Genomic DNA, 21,336 nt, shown 5'->3' with positions numbered 1-21,336 from the left:
CTATTCTCTTTTCCCAGGAAGTCTGTCACTGGGACCACCCTACCGGCTTGGCTGACATCCCCAGGGCCAGTGCTGCTCTGGAAACATGTGAGGAGCAATAAATACTCCCCGCTGGTCGAGAGGGTTCACCTTTTGCATGCTAACCCCCAGTATGCCTACGTGGTCTTGCCTGATGGGCGGGAGGACACGGTCTCTGTCCGCGACCTGGCGCCCGCAGGAGCAGTAGACCACTACCCCGAACACTCCACAGTGACTATGAACCCTGTACCCGAGGTGACACCGCGCACACCGTGCCCTACACAGACTCCTCACGACACTCCTATACCGGGCATCTCGCACGCGCATATACCAGGCGCCTCGCACACGCATTAGGGATCACTGACGCCTAGTGGGCTGACACCTCCAGTTAGGCCGGAACCAGCACAACCACCGTCTCCGGTACAATCACCACCGGCACCTGTGCAATCACAGCCGGTGCTATATAGATCGCAGCGACAGATTCGACCACCTGATAGACTTAACCTGTAAATATACTTGTAAGAAACTTCGCCCCATGGGGACTCTCTTTTAAAACAAAGGGGGGGGGGTAAATGTGGTGAACTACATATACCTGTCTGGGTACGCCCCCCCCCCCCCCACCCGCTGACTGCTCCTGTGGCTCCTCCCACTGACCGTGGCTCCTCCCACAGACCCCGGTTTAAAGGCCATTGGAGCCTGGGCCCTGCCCTCAGTCTCCAGGATGTAGTATGGTGGTGAATTGCTGCTTGTTCTTTCTTCCAGCCAATAAAAGCCTATATCTCACCTCACGTCTCGGAGAGTTATTGATGGTGCATCATGGCTAAAGTGGGTAGGACCTTTGATTAAAATGGCTACTTTACAATGGCCTCGGGCACAGCAGTTACCATATCAAGCCATGGTGTGGCTTGATGGGATGTTTTCTATGGTGCATTGATAAAAATCGGTGAGGGTCAAAGTAGACATATCAAATTTCTTTAGTCTCAAGGAAGTAGAGGCACGGGTGAGCTTTATTGGCCATGGTGTCCACATGCCTGGACCAGGATGGACTATTGATGAAGTTCACTCTTTGGAGCTTGAAGTACTCAACCCTCTTGACCTCAGCACTATAGAGTAGCTATAGATCTCGTAACGCTCATTTCTAAACTGGTCTACAAGCCTCATGTGGGCTCAGAAACAAAAGCCTGCCATTCTCTATTGTAGGAAGAACTGCTTTGGAATAGAGGGCTGTAATTGTATGGAGAGTTTGGATGGGCTGGATCTATTCTCATTGGGATATAGAAGACTGAAGAGTGATCTTATGGAGATTTATGACTTAATAAGGGCCATAGATAGGATCATCAGTATCATTTTGCCCAGCAAAGGGGAGTCAAGTACTCGAGGGCACAGGGTTTATGGTGAGAGGAGAGATAGTTAAAAGAGATCTTCAGGGTAGGTTTTTGCGCAGAGGGTGATGAATATCTAGGAAGAGTTGCTAGTGGTGGTAGTGGAGGCAAATACAATTACAATATTTCACAGGCATTTGGACACTTACTTGAATGGAAAAGGATTGAAATATGGGCCAAGTGCAGGCAACTGGGATTATTGTAGATAGGCAGCACAGTCACAATGGGCAAGCTAGGCCAAAAGGGCCTGTTCTAAGCTGTATAGTTCTATGTTTCTATGAAGTGGTAATAATTTCTCTTATACTTTAAATTCCATTGGGTTTTCTGATATAATCCTTCAGCACATCATGCCACTCATGTCAAAAACAGTGTGTAATAGGGAAATTTCATGGTGAGTTTCATAATCAGCAGCCCAAAATCCGTAAGATGTACCCAAAAGTATTCAGGAAGCAAAATCTTTGTTGTCCAGTGTAATAAGTAGAAATTCATCGGCAATATCCTCTGATATACACAGCTGGTGGGCAAAGTGCTGTGCAAGACTTTGCATCAGCTATATTTTCTACCTCTAACCAATGAACAGCTACATAAAGTAAAATATACACACTAAAGGAGTTCCCATGGCCACCCCATATCCAGGCCCCACACAAGTCCCAGATTCAGATACCAGGTCTCACTCAGCCAGAAATCCTCAGATATTCAGCAGGCCAGCTGCTATGGAAATGGCAGTGGAGCTCGGATCATTGACAAAGAATACTGCCTACAGGATCTCGGATCAGAAATGCTGGGTCCCAGCACTGTGCAAGGGTCTAATTTCACTGGTGAGATCTTGCTGGTGAGCGACTTCTTAAAGTTTGGCAATTTGCAAAAGGGTGAAGTGAAGGGAAATATCAGCAGTTATGACATCAACTGTCATTTGGCAAGATGTCCCTGCTTAAAATGTTGGATAGCTTGTTTGCATTATTCCCAAAGAGTGTCACACAGACATTGCTGCTGTGATCCAGGTTTATTTCTGGTCTGAGGTACTGTCTGTGTGGAATTTCCATGCTCTTTGTAACCACGTGGATTTCCCCCTGGTGCTCTGACTGCCTCCCAAATTCTTAGGATGTGCTGGCAGGTTAAATGGCTGCTTTGCCCCTGGGGTAGGTGAGATGAGCAGAAGGGGGGAGTTGATGGATATATAATCAACTTCTTTTTTGTTCTAATTGTGTTCTTTCTTGTAAAAATTCTGTGTAACTTACTGTATTTTTAAGCTTTTCTTGTTAAGATTGCTTATACAATGCTATGAACCTGTGATGCTGCTGCAGGTTTTTCATTGCCTCTGTGCATACACATCCTTGTACAAATGAAAATTAACTCCACTTTGAGAATAGATCACAGGGAAGTAATTGGAGAATGAATCCAGTGGGAATGCTCTGACAGCTGGAGCAGATTTGATGGGCTAAAAAGTTTCCTCCTGTATCATTCACAGAAATGTTTTTTAAAAAAAATGAATCAACTCACCTTCACAATATTTCCCATTAGCTTCTAGTCTCTGTCCTGTTGGACATTTGCAGTAATAACTACCAATGGTGTTACAGCACTGGTCTTGACACCCTCCATTATCATTGGCACATTCGTTCACATCTGTCGGTTGTAGGAGAGGGAGAAAAATGAAACAGCAGTTAAAAAAAAATCTGGTATGAACTCTATTTGAATTAACTGCATGAGGAAAATTTCTCCAAATTAAGAAATCTTTAAACTGCCAGTTTCCACAGATGGGCAATTCAACAAGGGAAGGAAGATAAAACAGAATTTATAAAGCAGGCACATTGATGGACAAATTATCTGTGAACGCTGTGCTTTGTATTGTCTGCAATCACTAGTTTCTGCAGTCCAGGTTGTGACTGATCTAAGTAACTGGAGAGACATTAAAACTGATGATATTGGAGTCTTTGTTCATCACAACAAATAGACCCTTTCAGTCAAGTCCCACAAACTCAAAAGTACATCAGATTTTATACCCTTAAGATCAAAGATAAGGGTGGATGATTTAATATAATTTGAATAGTTACAATAACATCATTTACTTCAGTATTTAGGATTGACAATGCTTTCTTTGTATTAAATATTTCTAGTGGGAGACTCCTCTGAATATTCAAACACCTTAGGACAAAGTAACTCACACAAATATTCTAAAAGCTTCAGGGGACAGGGATCCCAGACACCCAAATTTAAGGTCAAAGGATTCAAAGTCAAACTATATTTATTATCAAAGTATGTATGCAGTTTCCAACCCTAAGATTCATCTTCTCCACAGGCAACCAGGAAAACCATGGAGGCCATTCAAAGAAAAACATCACCCCCCCCCCACCCCCATGCAAAGAGCAACAAGAAAGAATGACTGAAAACATACAGAATATTTTTAAAAAAACTAAATCAAAAGAGTCCATGGTCAGTTCAGCTCAGTGTTCATTATTTGCAGGCCACCCTGATTCAAAGTCACCCAAAATAGCAACAGAAAAATTAGTGAACTACTGTTTAATCCCCAAACCACAGACCCGGAACTTCAGTACCATCCTCTAACAGCATCAAGGGAGACAGAGATCATTTGTACGCAGGGACCTTCCCTCAGGAGCAGCGAGTGAGGTGGGGGGGGGGGGGGGAGAGAGAGAGAGAGACAGTCACAAGCAGACATCTTCCTTCAGCAGCGACGAGCGAGAGGCATGGAACATTCGCTCACCTCGATGTTTCAATCTTCCTTGATGCTTTCACTGAGAAATGGAGTCAATCATGGGCTCACACCCCATCTCTAAGCTCTGGGGCAGCCCATGCTTCACAGACAGTATTGTTTATTTACAAAGATGGGTTTTAAACGTCAAGGAACTGCTTGAAATTTACAATCTACATTAAGAACTGAAAACTGGTTCTTGTTTGAACTAATATCCGCTATATTCCCATAACTCCAAAATACTCCCTAACACCGGGCGTCTAAGTATAAAGCTGGGAATAATCAGAATCAGGTTTAATATCACCAGCACATGTCCTGAATCATTGCTAGCCATTGCTCATAATGAACTTTGTACATGCATGATGTGTATGTATAGGCTTTTTATGTTATGCTTCTGACCTCTACACATTCTTGACCCCAAAAATATGTCAACATGCCCCGATAGATAACACTGTCATGGAAGTGCATCACAAGAATTATCATCAGCATCATGACTAAGCAAAGTGCATAACCATGCATTTTCTAACATTATATTTCATTTGCCACTGTTGTCCATTCTCCTAATCTGTTAAGTGTGAAGTGGTTAATTTTGTTAAGTCAAATTTAAAGACAGAATATAATTTTAATGGTAAGACTCTTGGCAGAGTGGAGGATCAGCAGGGTCTTGGGGTTCGTGTCCATGGAACACTCAAAGCTGCTACTCAGGTTGACAGTGTTGTTAAGATGTGTTCGGTGTGTTGGCCTTCATCAACCATGGGACTGAGTTCAAGAGCCGTGAGGTAATGTTACAGCAATACCAGACCTTAGATCCCACTTGGAGTACTGTGTTCAGTCTGGTCACCTCACTGCAGGAAAGATGTGGATACTGTAGAGAGAGTGCAGAGGAGATTTACAAGATGTTGCCTGGATTGGGGAGCATGCCTTATGAGAATGGGTTGAGTGAAATTGGCCTTTTCTCCTTGGGGCAACAGAAGATGAGAGGTGACCTGATAGAGGTGTATAAGATGATGAGAAGCACTGAATGTGTGGATAGCCAGAGGCTTTTTCCCAGAGCTGAAATGGCTAACACGAGGGGGCATAGTTTTAAGGTGCTTGGAAGTAGGTACAAGGGGGATGTCAGAGGTAAGCTTTTCACACAGAGTGGTGGGTGCATGGAATACACTGCTGGTGACGGTGGTAGAGGCAGATGCAGTCGGGTCTTTTAAGAGATTCTTAGATAGGTATGTGGAGCTTACAAAAATACAGGACTATGCAGTAGAGAAATTCTAGGCAGTTTCTAGAGCAGGTCACACGGTCGGCACAACATTGTGGGACGAAGGGCCGGTAATATACTGTAGATTTCTATGTTCTATCTCTCTAATATATCACAGGATCTCAAGTGAAAGCTCATCTGTATTATAATACTTCAAATTTAGTGAGAGAACAAAATGCAGTGTGAGAAAGTGTGTACAAGGTTTCTTTGTATTTCCTATTCTAATTTTGTTTCTCCTTAAAAACATTTTTCCCATAATTCTTCAAAGACAACCTCAACACACAAAGGTGCAATACTTCCATGAATGCAATGTGACACAGATACATTTATCCAATTAATATTTAGCTCCAAGAAGTTCCCTTGACTAACTTATATGTTGAATCTCTAAATTGTTGGTACAGATCACATGCTTCAAAGTTCAAAGTAAATTTATTGTCAGAGCACATATATGTCACCACTTACAACACTGAGATTCTTTTTCCTGCAGATATACTCTGCAAATTACCTCATTGGTATCTGCAAACAGGATCAATGTAAGAACAAGCAGAGCCTAGAAGACAACAAACTGTGCAAATGCAAATCTAAATAAGTAGCAATAAATAATGAGAGGATGAAATAACAAGGTAAAGCACCCTTAAAGTGAGATCATTGATTGTGGAAACATCTCAGTAGATGACAGCGGTTATCCCCTTTTGTTCAAGTGCCTGATGGTTGAGGGGCAGTAACTGCTCTTGATCCTGGTGGTGTGAATCCTTAGGCACCTGTACTCTCTACCTGATGGCAGCAGTGAGAAAAGAGCATGGCCTGGGTGGTGAGGATCTTTGATGATGGATGCTGCTTCTCTACAGCAATGTTTCATGTAGGTGTGCTCAATGGTTGCAAGGGCTTTACCCATGATGTACTGGGCCAAATCCACTACCTTTTGAAGAATTTTCTATTGGTGTTCCTGTGGTGAACTACATATACCTGTCTGGACACGCCCCCCCGCTGACTGCTCCTGTGGCTCCTCCCACTGACCCCAGTATAAAGGCGATTGGAGACACAGCCCCAGCCTCAGTCTCCAGGATGTAGTGTGGTGATCATTTGCTGCTTGTTCTTTCTTCCAGCCAATTAAAGCCTGTATCTCGCCTCACGTCTCCGAGAGTTATTGATGGTGCATCAGTTCCCATACCAGGCTGTAATGCAGCCAGTCAATACACTTTCCACCACACATCTATAGAGGTTTGTCAAAGTTTTTGATGTCATGCAGAATCTCCTCAGACTCCTGAGGAAGCAGAGGTGCTGTTGTGATTTCTTTGCAGTTACACTTATATGATGTGTCCAGGACAGGTCCTAAGAGATAGTAACACCCAGGAATTTAAAGTTACTGACCCTCTCCACCTCTGATCCTCTGATGAGGACCGGCTCAAAGACGTCTGGTTTCCCTCTCCTGAAGTCTTCAATCAGTTCCTTGGTGTTGCTGACATTGAGTGACACCACTCAGCCAAATTTTCGATGTCCCTCCTGTATGCTGATTCATTATCACCTTTGAGATGGCCCCCAATAGTGGTGTCGTCAGCAAACTTAAATATGGTGTTGGAACAGTACTTAGCCACAAAGTAATAGGTGTAAAGCGAGTAGAGCAGGGGACTAAGCACACAGGCCTGTGGTGCTCCAGTGCTGATGGAGATAGTAGAGGAGACACTTTTGCCAAAGTGAAATAACTGGGGTCAGCAAGTGAGGAAATCCAGGATCCAACTGTACAACAGGGTATTGAGGCCCAGGTCTTGGAGTGCCGATCAGTTTTGAGGGGACGATGGTATTACAATATATACATATCTAACCAATGACTCTAGTCATAGATGCAAATAAAATGGAACGTTAATGTGGTTGCAAATGATTTCAGATGGCTGCTATAAAAATTAAAAATTATTGGAGACCTGTATCTTTGTATGGACAGTAAAAATAAAGAAAGGTCCTAAGTCAATGGATGATTTTAAGTGCCTCCTATCTGTTCCCAATTTAGGAGGTTACAATTTCCACACTGAACACCCTAAAAGTAAGATGCCTTTTGCCAGGAGCAGCCATTACTTACATATACAAATACTACATGAAGTACACACATAATAAATTAAACTAATCTGACTACAGCAAGTTGATGGTGTTGGCAGGCAGGGAGACAGAGGTAGCTTTTGGAAAATCTGTGGTAAATCGAGGGAAACTTTCTGGTGTGGTTGTCGAACATCCAAAGATATAAAAAATAATCAGAAGAGTCCGAATATTATCAAAACTTAGATCCTTATATGCCCAGATAAATAAACACACAAGATGTTGAAGAGATTAAAAATTACTTCCTTAAGATTAATTAAGGCTAATTCCATTTTATTCATTTTGATGCTATTTTAAAATGAGGTTATCCTAGTAAGAAAAAAATCTGTTTTCTGTTACAATTGCATCAAACGTTTGATTGGTACCATCAAGTTCATTTCATTATCTGCCAAACCACAAAGGATTAGAACAATAATCACACTGTGTGCATTGACAAGAAACAGACATGGAACCTCAACTATTTTCCAGATATTGTACATTGAGAAAATTGAAATCTATTGAGTTAGCATCAATATAAAGCATTCCAATTTCTGATTAAACATTCTAAATTCAGGAGCATGTAAATCAAATGTATTATTCAAGGAAGCTTGCCAACAAAAATAGAACACAGTTGTACCAATGACAGGCTTACTAGCTGAGAAACCCTCAGCTGAGGACAGACAACACAGGATTGAAATGTCTACCAACACAGACGAGGCATTGGCACAGTGACTGACCTAGCAACAGGAAGCATCTCGTACATCTTTCCTTAATTAGAATAGATTAATGAGTCATATCTATAAAATGCTAAATTAATGCTAACATTAGTAACTTACAGCTGAAGAAACACATTAAACCTAAGTCTTCACAAGATACTTCATGGATTGTAGACCCCAGTAATCAGTTCAGCAAGTGAAATGGAAAATGAACTTAGAGCCACAGAACGCACACGATAATGGTTACACAAACAATGCTAGCAAGAGTGCAGCAGGGACTTTCATACATCCAGGCTTGGACTGAATCTTATTTCCCAATGAAAATTGCCATCTTCAATGGTATCTCTATATCCCCATTGGAGCTTGCAAACTAAACGCCGTCCTCTTATATTATTGTGACTCATCTGGTAACATTCTTACCCCTGAATAAAAGGTTCAAAATTTTACTCCAGTGTAAAACAACGAACTGCCAGAACTCAACATTTCAAACAGCATCTGTGAATGCAGAAGAATGATCGATGATTCAGGTTAATACTCTGCACATTCGATGCAGTGTCTCAACCCAAAACACAGACCACCCTTCTGCTTCCACAGATGCTACTTAATACATTGAGCTCCTCCAGCAGTTTGTTGCTTGCTCCAGATAACAGCAACTACAGTTTCTTATGTCTCCAAGTTTAACCAAGTTTCTCCTTACTCCCCAAGCCAAATATAAATGATCCATTGGGCCAGGCCAGGGAAAGTAGTGAAGGGTGAAATTGAAGTACCAGGTATGATGGGTCGGTTAGTTTGAAGTGTGTATATTTTATTGCTATGAGTATTCTGGGTAAAGGTGATGAACTTAAAGCATTTATCAGTACATGGAACTATGATGTAATGACCATTACTGAAACTCTGCTAAGAGAGGGGCAGGAATGGATGATTAATGTACCAGGTTTCCAAAGTTCTAGAAAAGATCGAAAAGGAGTTAAAATGAGAAGGAGGGGGGTGTTGCACTACTAATCAGGGACAATATCACAGCTGCACTCAGGGGAGACATAATGGAGGGGTCAGACACAGTCCATTTGGGTGGGGCTCATAAAGGGTGCAATCACACCAATGGGATTTACTACAGACCCCCTAACAGCCACCTGGGATATTGAGGAACAGATACGTAATCAGATTAAGGAAATGTGTTAAAATAGTAGGGTTGTTGTAATGGGGGATTCAACTTCCCTAATATAAACTGGGACCTTCTTAGTCCAAAGGGTTTAGATGGGGCAGAGTTTGTTAAGTGTATCCAGGAAAGTTTCTTAAATCAATATGTGGACGGTCCAATGGGAGGAGGGGCTGTACTGAATCTGGTAGTGGGTAATGATCCTAGCCAGGTGACTGACCTATCTTTGGGTGAACAGTTAGGGAACAGTTACCACCACTCCTTAACTTTCAGGATAGCCATAAATAAGGATAGGTATGGTCATAGTAGGAGAGTATTAAATTAGATTAGGGCAAATTATGAGGGCATTTGGCAGGAACTAAGAAGACTTAATTGGGAACACCTTTTTTTGGCAAGTCCACATCAGGCATGCGGACAGTGTTTAAAGATCAATTGCATGGAGTATAGGTAAGGTATATTCCTGTTAGAAGGAAAGATAAGATGTCCAGAGAGGTGATGAAGTTAATCAAAAAGAAAAAGGGATATTATGTAGAGTTTCAGAAGTTAGGGTCAAACAGAGCACATAAGGATTATAAAGAAGCCAGACAAGAATTGAAAAAGGGAATTAGGAAAGCCAGGAGGGGCCATGAAAAGTCCTTGACAGGTAGGAATAAGGTGAATCCGAAGACATTCTATACATTCATCAAGAGCAAGAGAGGGTAGGGCCACTCCAATGATAAATGGGGAACATTTGTTTGGAATTGGAGTATGTGAGAGAGGTGCTTAATAAATGTTTTGCTTTAGTATTTACCAAAGCAAAGGATATGAAGGACCGAGAGTTCAGGTGGTGTATAAACATTTTAGGATGTTTGGAGGTCAAAGAGGAGGAAGTGTTGGGCCTCCTAATGAATACCAAGGTGGATAAGACCCCAGGGCATTTACCCCAGATTACTGAAGGAAGCAAGAGATGAGACTGCTGGGCACTATACCAGTATCTTTCTGTCCTCTCTAAGCATGGGTAAGGTCGCAGAGGACTAGCAAGTGACTAAAAAGGGAAAAGGGGAATATCCTGGGAATGACAGACCAGTAAGTCTCACGTCAGTTGTAGGGAAATCGCAGGAGAAAATTGTTAGGGATAGGATATATGAGATTTTGGAAACCCATGGCTTAATTAGAGGAGAGCCAGGAAGGCTTTGTATGAGGCACATCATGTCTTACCAACTTGATTGAGTTTTTTTTAACAAGGTGGTGAGGGAGCTTGATGAAGGTAGAGCAGTGGATGTTGTCTACATGGATTTTAGTAAGGCACTTGACAAAATCCCTCATGGGAGGCTAATCCAGAAGATTATGATGCATGGAATCCACAGCCAATTGGTTATTTGGATTCAGAACTCGCTCGCACATAGAAGACAGAGGGTAGCAGTTGAAAGGACTTATTTGCGCGGGACGTTTGTAATTACTGCTGTTCCACAGGGATCTGTACTGGGATCTCTGCCATTAGTTATGTATATAAATGGCCTGGATGAAAATGTAGATGGTTCGGTTAGTAAGTTTGCAGATGCTACAAAGATTGGTGGAGATATGGATAGTGTAAGAGACTGGCAAAGAATACAGCGCAATATAGATCAGTTGCTGATATAGGCAGGAAAACGGCAGATGGATTTAACCCAGATAAATGTGAGGTGTGGCACCTCAGTAGGGAAAATGCAAGGAGACAGCACTGTTAAAGGCAAGATCTTTAACAGCGTTGCTAAGCAGAGAGATCTTGGGAACCATGTTCATAGCTCCCTGAAAGTGGCTATGCAGGTTTATAAAGTGGTTAAGAAGGCTTATGGAATGCTTGCTTTAACTGGTTGAAGCACTGAGTTCAAAAGTCAAGAAGTTATGTTGCAACTTTATAAAACTCTGGTTAGGCCACATCTACAGTAATGCACACAATTCTGGTCGCCCGATTATAGGAAGGATATTGAGCCTTTGGAGAAGGTGCAGAAGAGGTATACCAGGAGGCTGCCTGACTTAGAGGGCATATGATATCATGAAAGGCTGGATAAAGTTGGGCCGATTTCTCTGGAGTGCCAGTGACTAAGGGGAGATCTGATAGAGGTTTACAAGATTATGAGAGCCATAGATGGAGTAGACAGGGAGTATCTGTTTCCCAGGATAAAATGTCTAATGCCAGACAGCATGCATTAAAGGAGAGAGGGGTTAGGTTTAAAGGGGATGTGGAGGGTAAGCTTTTTTACTCAAGAATGGTGGATGCCTGGTATGGTGGTAAAGACAATTACATTACAGGCTTTTAAGAGATGTTTAGAGAGGCATGTGAATATGAGGAAGATGGAGGGACACAGATATTGTGTAGTCATAACGGATTAGGATTTGAGTGTTTTTGATTTGCTTTTTAGCTGGATTGGCACAACACTGTGGCCGAAGGGACTGCTTCTGTGCTGTACAACATGTTTCTATGTTCAAGAAAATCACGTATAGCACAATGCTTTACAGTACCAGTGAACCAGGTGCATTTCCAACCCATGCCTGTAAGGAGTTTGTATGTTCTCCCAGTGACTGCATGGGTTTCCTCTGGGAGCTCCAGTTTCCTCCCACATTCCAAAGACGTACCTGTTAGTAGGTTAATCAGCCATTGTAAATTGTACTGTGATTAGACTAGGATTAAATCGGGAGATTGCTAGGCAGCACAGATCGAAGGGCCAGAAGGTCCTATTCTGTGCTGTATCTCAATAAGAAAAAGGGGTATTTGATATTCAAAGCCAATGTTTATCGCCAAGCAACACCACCAAAAAATGCACTAAATGCTAGAACCGGTGAAGGGTCTCGGCCCAAAACGTCAATTGTTCACTTTTTTCCCCAAAGATGCTGCCTGGCCTGCTGAGTTCTTCCAGCACTTTGTGTATGTTGCTTGGATTACTAGCACCTGCAGATGTTCCCATGTTTGGATTACTAAAAAATGATTTGGTTATTATCACACTGTTGTCCATGGGTTTGCCATGTATAAATCAGCTGTTACTTTTTATATATTGCAACAGCGACTATAGTTCAATACTACTTCACTGCAATGAACAGCATTTTGAGATGTCATGAAAAATATAATAGGAAGGACAATTTATCCTCTGTAAACCTGCCTGTGCCTTTTCTAGTTACTGCTAGGTCTAGAGGTTGACATAGGTCCAATAGTGAGTGCATGTTCTTCCCTGTACTTCCTCCAGAGGAGTTTGCCATACACTGTGCTTCTCACTAACATAGGGGTCCAGTAGATTTTAAATACAAAAGTTGACATATACAACTAGGGCCTCAGGTCAGCTGATTCACCACTACTATCATTGTGTCACCGTGGTAACTGAAAACTAAACAAGACAGGACTCCCAACACCCCACAACAAGAGATAGTGCAGCAAGTGTATATTGAGAGAGAGTGAACTGTAATTCATGGGAGATCACAGTTTCTCATATTTAGCTAGTTAATCATATTTAAGCTAATGCAATTTGGCAGGGATGCAGGGGGAACCATAACTTTAAAAAAATCATTCAGTTTAACAGCTCCGTTTGCCTGACTTCTGGATTTATAAGATCCATTTTTTAAATTTAAGCCAACATAATGTGATGAAATTTTCCCATCACCAACTGTAAACCTCTTCCATACAGAGATCATACAGCTTCCAACAAGATCCCAGCAGGTGCAGAAAATTATGCATTGTTCCTCACTCAGTGAAGATAAGAATTGCTGATGTGGAAAATGGGAAAGTACACATTGATGCACCATAAAAAACACAAAATGCTGGCAGAACTCAGCAGGCCAGACAGCATCTATGGGAGGAGGTAGTGACTACGTTTCGGGCCGAAACCCTTCATCAGGAGAACCATAGATGTTTTAAAGTTTCAGGCTGGGTGTTTCATTGAAGTTAAAAGTAGAATGTCTGAAATTCTTTAAAGATTCCATAAGAATGAAGTTAAAAGCTACCTCCACATCAACACCTCTCTGTACTTCCAAAAAAAAGCTGCAATGCACAATATGACCTTTAAAGTTCTCCACTTACTTCCTATAGGCAATACAATCTTCTAATTGTAGTGTTTCCAAGCCAAGCTACTCAAGAACAATAGTAAAATCTTTATTTTCCATGTTCTTGTTCCACATGCATTCCATACACTTGCCAAGTTTCTCCTGAAAGGCTAAAATTAGCAAAAACAACTGAAGAAAAAGGAAATTAGTCTTCCTGATCTTTTAGTTAATAATACTTTAAGACTGGAATTTGATCTTGGAACACAGAGTGCTGCCAATCCATCAGCAAATTCCTGGTGAATACGGCCAGGTTTGCAAAATGTATCATGGATAGTAGTTAGTTTGCTACTCAGTAGCTTTATCTAAAGTGTCAATTTAATGGCACTGGGCAGGCAAAGGCTTGTTAGCATCAAATAGCATTTCCAGCCCTTCATTATTTTGGGTATTTAATTTTGTCCACAGCCTGTTCACAAATGTCAGTGTTTGAACCAACTGCTCTCGGTTTCATCCATAACTCAAGGAAAATTGTGCTTTTTGATTGGGTCGTCGCCAATTCTGATCTCCAACTGAAAAAAAAAACAATAATAAGACACACAGCAACTTCAGGTTACAATAATAACCAATACTAAAGATGGTTTAAATATGTTGATCCACATCAGCGTTCACACCCATACATCAGTACTTACAGCCTTCTATACATATGTAGGTGAGAGTATCCAAACATGTTGAATCACTGTGAGATACGAAAACTACAGTGCAGCAGACAGGACGGCTCTACAACTGCCCCACACATCACCGTCATGGGCATACATAGATTAAGGTGCTGGAAAAAGGCCAGCACAATCATGAACCTACTCCACCAACCCTGCTCATGGACTGGTTGTCCCACCCTCGACAGGGAAGAGCATCCAACCCAGGACCACTAAGCCTACCATCTGTACAAACTCACAAAACACTCCTAAAGTTTGAATGTCTCTGATATTTGGATTTTATTGCCTCTTAATGGTCAGCTGAATGTACCTGGGGTGGGTAATTTAAAAAACAAACATATATTGATTATAGATATTTTCTCCATGTCATATGATGAACAAATTAGCGTGTTTAACAGCTGTTTACTTCCTATTGACCAGGGGTGTTAATGGAATAGATTGCTTTAGATCCAATCAGTAAACAAACTTCCAATAATTCAAGAGCAAGTGTTGCATCCTTCCTGAGTGCTTGTTACACAAATGGCTTCATTCAGTATGCAGCACACAGTCTCATTCATTCCTGAGCCAGCTGCGACTGAGGGGGCCAAACCACAAAGTTCTCATACAGAAGCTGGATTATCACATTGTCTCCTGCACACAGCAATGTCCATTGGAAACTTTACACAGATGGTGTGCTTTGTTCATCCCTTGCTACACTTCCCACAGGGACTTAGATATTTCCTTTTAACCTCCTACCTGCTCCCTGGGGTTTTTTTTAAAGCAATGTAAACATCATATTTTACTCTTACAGTTACAAAGTAATACTGCAGAAATTTGTATCTCCCATTCAAACATGCACTGAAACTCAATTTATTTACGTGCAAGGCAAAATATGAATGCTGAAATATCAAGAAAATATTAATTCAATTAGATCATGTCTGATCAACACTTCCATTTACTTGGCTCTACACCATATCCCATTAATTATTACTTCATTATGGTTTAAGACTTTCAAAGGGTGAAGGAAATGTGGCAGCTATCTGTTCAAGATGGTTAATTATTCTCTTGTCATGCCTGCTTTTAAAAATAACTCTGTGTCTTGGAATCAATATTTTATGGCTCCATTTCCTGTGATCTGAGAATTGAAATACTTATACTTATGACACTCCGTTGACTCATCAATTATAATGCTTGAATAGTCTTATTTTACCCCCAACTGGTCAGATGCTACACACAATAACAAAACTGGTCTTTGATAAGGCAGTCTGGATTTCATTATTGTTAACAGTCAGATTAGCTGCAGATGTAATTTGAGTGATAACCCAAAAAAATCACAGAAATGCTCACTCTGAGTGAATCAGCTGTTGGGGCTCATCATCCTCACCTCCATATTAGGTTAAGGAGAAGGAGGGGTGCATTTGCTTCCAGGAAGATTATCTGAGCATAAGGGAATCTTCATCAGAGGAGAAGGAGAAATTGTGAAGAGAAATGTGAAATATCGATTGATTACAATTGGAAATATATTTTTGCTCAAAAACGTGGACTGTAAAATAGATTAAGTGATATAAAACAACAAAGTTGGAAAACAAGAGTTTGAATGATATTTATAGCAATGCCAATTGCCTTGTGCAAATTTGAAGCAGGTGATAGAAAGAGAAAATGTCTGAAATATTCAGCAGTTCAGGAGCCATCTGTTTAGAGATTCAGCACGGAAACAGGGCTTTCCAGCCCAATGAGCCCACGCCACCGATTTCACCCATGTGACCCATTAAACTACTAACCTGGACTTCTTTAGAATGAACGAGCAAACTGGAACACTGAACAGAATTCCACGCACTCAGAGGGTAAACGTACAAACTCCTTACAGACTGTGGCAGAACTGCCATGCTACCATGTCACCATTAATCATAATCAGTGCACTTTGATTAACTAATACCAAGCTAATTCTCTACAGCTGCTATGAATGTGCTGTGAACTTCCAGCCTTTGTTGATTTTAATTCCGATTTCCAGCTTTGACACTATTTTGCGCCTGAATCAGAAAGTAGCTTATAATAACACTGGGAGTATTAAGTCGAAGATTTAGGTCTTCACAAACGAACGTTAAAGTTGTAAGAATCAAAACTGGCCTCTGAAATGACTTGCTCTGTTTTGCCTTCCCGACAAACTGAACAGTGCTGTATGAACTGCATCATTCTATGCTCTCCAGAGAGATGGCAGTCACGATGCTTGTTAGCATTCAACAGCCGAAGAGATCTTCAAGCTGTTAATTCATGGTCACTGTGACACATTGCCTTTGCACGGGGCAGAAAGACTGACTGAGGCTGCACAATCCAACTTCACACAAATGTTCCACACGTAATTGTTAAACAACACATAATAACCAAATTTTTACTCAAATACATAACTGCAGGGGAGCTGCTCATGGTACAAAAAATTAAGATTCCAACTGAATGAACTCACCAGTCCATTTAAGCAAAACAAAGACATTGGCACAGTACCATAAGACATTAGTCCTGGCTACATACACTCAGTGGCTACTTTATTAAGTAGAGGAGTGGAATCTGATGTGGCCATCTCCTGCTGAAGCCCATCCACTTCAAGGTTTAATATGTTGTGCATTCAACACACCATTGTGGTAAAGCACGGTAATCTGAGTTACTATCGTCTTCCTGTCAGCTTGAACCAGTCTGGCTGTTCTCCTCTGATCTCTCTCATCAGCTAAGTGTTTCTGCCTATGCAGCTACTGCTCACTAGATGTTTCATGTTTATTATACCACTCTCTGCAAATGCTACAATCTGCTGTGCATGAAAATCCCAGAAGATCAACAGTTTCTAAGATACTCAAACCACCCCATCTAGCACCAACAATCCTTCCACTCTCAGACTCACTTAGATCATATTTCTTCCCCATTCTAATGCTTGGTCTGAACAACAAATTAATTTTTTGACCATGTCTGCATGCTTTTATGTACTGAGTTGCTGCCACACGATTGGCTGATTAAATATTTGCATTAACAAACAAATGTACAGGTGGTCATTGAGTGTAAATCAAAGCAATTCGAATGGCATGGATAACTGCAGCCAAACTGCAACTTTGAACATAAAGGAATATTTATGTTAACTTTTCAAGAATGTGCAGATTTTTTGCCTTTGGGTTTATGTAGATTTTGTTTCCTGATTTCTTTTTCCACAACTACTTCATCCAAAATCTGAATATGTTCAGTCACTCTGTATCTACTTATTAACCAGATAAAGTTAAAATTAAACTTTCCTCACAAAATATAATCTTTCTTTTCTTTCTTTCTCAATCTTTTTATTATTGTTATTAATATCAACAAAATAAAATTGATACATAGATAATGGGATTACAAACATACACAATTCAACTGAACATGAAAGAATACATAAGCAATGATTACAGTATAAATGAGTATTCCCAATTCATGGATGATACAATATACAAATAAACAAGGCAAACCTAGGTATATCATAATATATAATAAAAAAAAGAAAAAGAAAAAAAATATGCAAAAAAAACTAATCGAATAATCTAATAACTAATAAGAAAAAAAACAAAAAGAAAAAAGAGAAAAAGAAAAAATGGAAAAAGAAAAAGAGCTGTTTATAATATCTCACAAAAATACAAAATCATCAGTGTCGTCAGCTCCGATCCTCTCAACATATATAAAATCAAAACTGGAAAATCAAATAGGCTTGGAACAGGGTCATATTACATCATATGAAAATATTGAATAAATGGTCTCCATATCTTTTCAAATTTAATAGAAGTATTTAAAGTTGTGCACAAGGCTCATATGTCCAAGGATAAATTGGCTCATTTTTATTCCTATATAAATCCTATTTGTGACAGATGTCATTCTGAGATAGCGTCTTTAACTCATATGTTCTGGTCGTGTCCGCTTTTGAAAAAATATTGAAAAGATATTTTTGATATTATTTCTGCGGTATTGAACATTGATTTACAACCTCATCCTATTACTGCAATTTTTGGTTTACCAATGATGGACTCACTCCATTTATCCTCTTCCGCTTGTCGAATGATTGCATTTCTTACACTAATGGCTAGAAGATCTATTTTGTTGAATTGGAAAGAAATTAATCCTCCTACTGTATTTCATTGGTTTTCTCAAACTATGTTATGTCTAAATTTAGAAAAAATTAGAAGTGGTGTACAAAATATAATCTTAATATCATTACTTTCCTAGACTTTGGATGGAGAGGCTGTGGAGGTACTATCAATTTAAATCCGAAATTAAGCTGACCAAAGGGCAATAAAACAAAACTTTCCTGCTGAGAAACAATAAGACATAGGACATAGGAGCAGAATTAGGCTATTTGGCCCATTAAATCTGCTTTGCCATTTCATCATGGCTGATCCAATTTTCCTCTCAGCTCCAATCACCGGCCTTCACCCCATATCCCCTCAAGCTTTGACCAATCAACAATCTCTTTACCTCTTTATCTCTTTAAATATACATGAATTCTGTGCTTCCACACCAGCCTATGTCAAAGAATTCCACAAATTCACCACTCTCTAACTGAAGAAATTCCTCCTCAACTCTGTTCTAAAAGGATGCCCTCTATTCTGAGGCTGTGTCCTCTAGTCTTAAGAAACATCTTCTCCACATCTACTCTATGAAGTCCTTTCACCACTTGATAGGATTCAATCAGGTCACCCTCATTCTTCTGAATTCTAGTGAAGACAAGCCCAGAGCCATCAAACACTCTTCATACGACAACCCTGTCAATCCTGGAATCATTTTTGTTAACTTCCTTTGAGGCCTCACCAGTGCTTTGTAAAGTCAAAACATTACATCTTTGCAACATACTGGAAGAACTCATTGGAACAAGCACCATTTGTGCGATTAAGGGAAGCATTACTGGTTGAAACTCTGCATCGGGACTGTGAACAGCGAGTATAAAGAGGAGAAGAGAAGCACTCAGAAAAAGGCCCAGTGTTGTATTCAGCTCTTCACCAGTTTATACAACACCTGGCAGCTTGTATTCCTTCCCACCACCACCTGCTTATTCTGGCTTCTTCACACTTCCTCTCCAGACTAGTGAAGGGTCTTGGCCAGCAACACCGTCTGTTTATTCTTCTCTACAGATGCTGCCTGATCTGCTGAGTTTTTCCAGCATTTTGTGTGTCTCACAAAGGGTCCAAGGTGATTGGTGAATGGAGGAGGGGTGTAAGATGGCAGGCAGCTTGTGCTGGGTAGGGGAGAGGAGGGGAGGGGAGGTGGAGTTGGGAATGATCGATACCAGCAAAGAGAGAAGGGAAAGAGGAAAAAATGACAAAAAGTGGAGGGAGGATGGAGCAATTGCCCCGTGCCCATTGAGGATGGTAGTGAAAGAGCAGCTTTACCATACAGAATATTAAAAGCAGAGACCATAGAACTTAGAGAAATTAGTTAACTCCCTGAATTAGAGAGAACTGAATTGGTCTTGAAAAATGGCAAGACACAGGATAAATTCTGGGTTGCTCTATTAAAAAGCTGGATCGGCTGGATAGCATCATTCAGTGCTATTAGCGAAGAAAGGATTTAGTTCGACCTGTAACTGTCTGAGTTGTGTAACCTCAGTTGATAGGCAGTGGCAGTCAGTTGAGAGTACTCCCCCTTTAACAAGAAAGGGCACTGAAACACTTCAGAATTGTACAGTTCTGGCATGAGTGAATTCTATTGCCTGACATGCTTACAGATCATTTAAAGAAATTTTCCGGATACTTTTCAGCATAACAGTATGCAGTTGGCTTTCAGTCGGACTTTATATTCTCTTCACTTTTTACTATTTCTTCTAGAAGATTTTAATATTCTCAGGATCTCTTTAAAACATACAACTGATTTTCCACATTTATAACATTTTTATTATATGGTGATTGGAAATCTACATAAAGAATGCTGAAATCCACATGAGAATTTAGTTGGAAGTCTGTTTTATACTTCTAATAATAGGTCTATTTCAAAATGCTTCAAGTACTGTGATACTTACAATGTCTAGACACATGATAGATGGAAAATGAACACCAATATTCACACTGTACTAATGAAGTGTTGACTGCAAAACTCTGCATTATGTAGAAATTTCCTGTACTGTTGTGTGGTGAATAGAAACTGGACCATGCTCAGACTAATTGGTGTGACTTGTGTGAATTGGGAGAAGCAATGCACTAAATCATTCAAAGAGCTAGAGTTGAAATACTGCCCAAGATGTTGGAAGGAACACCCCCTCTCAGTGCCAGTTGTAAAGATCCTAAGTGAAGTGATTTTGGACAGAATAAAACTAGTCTTTGCTAGGTATGTCTGCTCTTTAAATTTGTGGTGTCAATTCACTGAGTTGCAGGAAGTCTGGTTTTCTGAAGTATTCCAGGCACAAGCACAGCTCAAGTTAAAAGGGAAGAAACTATGCATAATCACAATATTTCACTAACAATAAATTATAAATTAACTTTCAGTCAGAGCCCATGTGTAGGCTGCTCAATTTGTGTGCTGCACTGTTCAATAAAGAGCCCTGAAATGAACTATCAGTGAAAATGCAGTTTTGAAGAATAAAAGTCGGATGAATATGTGAGGTGCTGGATTTTTTTTGTGGTCATGCTGCACACAGGAGCACCATCAACTGCGGCAGATAACAGGGTCAGGGCCAGATTTCAAATAGATATTTCCATTAAATTTCAAAATTGTAAGTTGTTTTATTATCATGGCAGGTACTGAAGTACAGTGAAACACTTGTCTTGCATGCTGTTCTTACAGATCAATTTATTACAACAGCGCTTTGAGGTAAAGCAAGAATCAAATGTGTTACAATTACAAGAGAGTGCAGTGCAAGGCCATAACAAGGTGGAACTTGAAGTCAATAATTCATCTTATCATTACTGGGGATAATTCGGTAATTATGTAACAGCAGGTTAGAAGCTATCCTTGAGCTTGGTGGTATGTATTTTCATGCTTTTGCATCTTCTACACAATTGGAGGGGGTGGGGGGAGAAGATAGCCTGTCCTAGATGGGGGATTATATTTGAATATGCTGCTTTACCGAGGCAATAAGTGCAGGCGGACTCCATAAAGTGGAGGCTAATATCCATGATCTGCTGAGCTGTGTCCACAACCTTCTGCAGTTTCTTGTGGCCACTTGCAGAGCAGTTGCCACACAAAATGATGATGATTCTATATCGGATGTTTTCTATGGTATTTTGATAAGAAATGGTGAGGGTCAAAGGGGGCATGCCCGATTTCTTCAGACTCCTGAGGAAGTAGAGTTTTTGTAGCTATGGCATCCATGTGGTTGGACCATGGCATTGTTAATCCACAAGACAATAAGATGTAAGAGCAGAATTA

The 21,336-nt window shown here is 40.5% G+C and overlaps 1 protein-coding gene across 1 annotated transcript in view; it reads right to left on the bottom strand.

The window, feature by feature from the left end:
- LOC140725651 (uncharacterized) overlaps positions 1–21,336 on the bottom strand; it is a 431,629-nt gene that overhangs the window by 156,167 nt on the left and 254,126 nt on the right. The window contains exon 5 of the mRNA XM_073041401.1: positions 2,901–3,023. Within this exon, the coding sequence (XP_072897502.1) occupies positions 2,901–3,023 (123 nt within the window). The remainder of the gene's footprint in view (positions 1–2,900; positions 3,024–21,336) is intronic.

This window comes from Hemitrygon akajei, chromosome 3 (assembly GCF_048418815.1).
Source record: "Hemitrygon akajei chromosome 3, sHemAka1.3, whole genome shotgun sequence".
Lineage (NCBI taxonomy): Eukaryota > Metazoa > Chordata > Chondrichthyes > Myliobatiformes > Dasyatidae > Hemitrygon > Hemitrygon akajei.
This window is presented reverse-complemented; position numbering and strand designations above follow the sequence as displayed.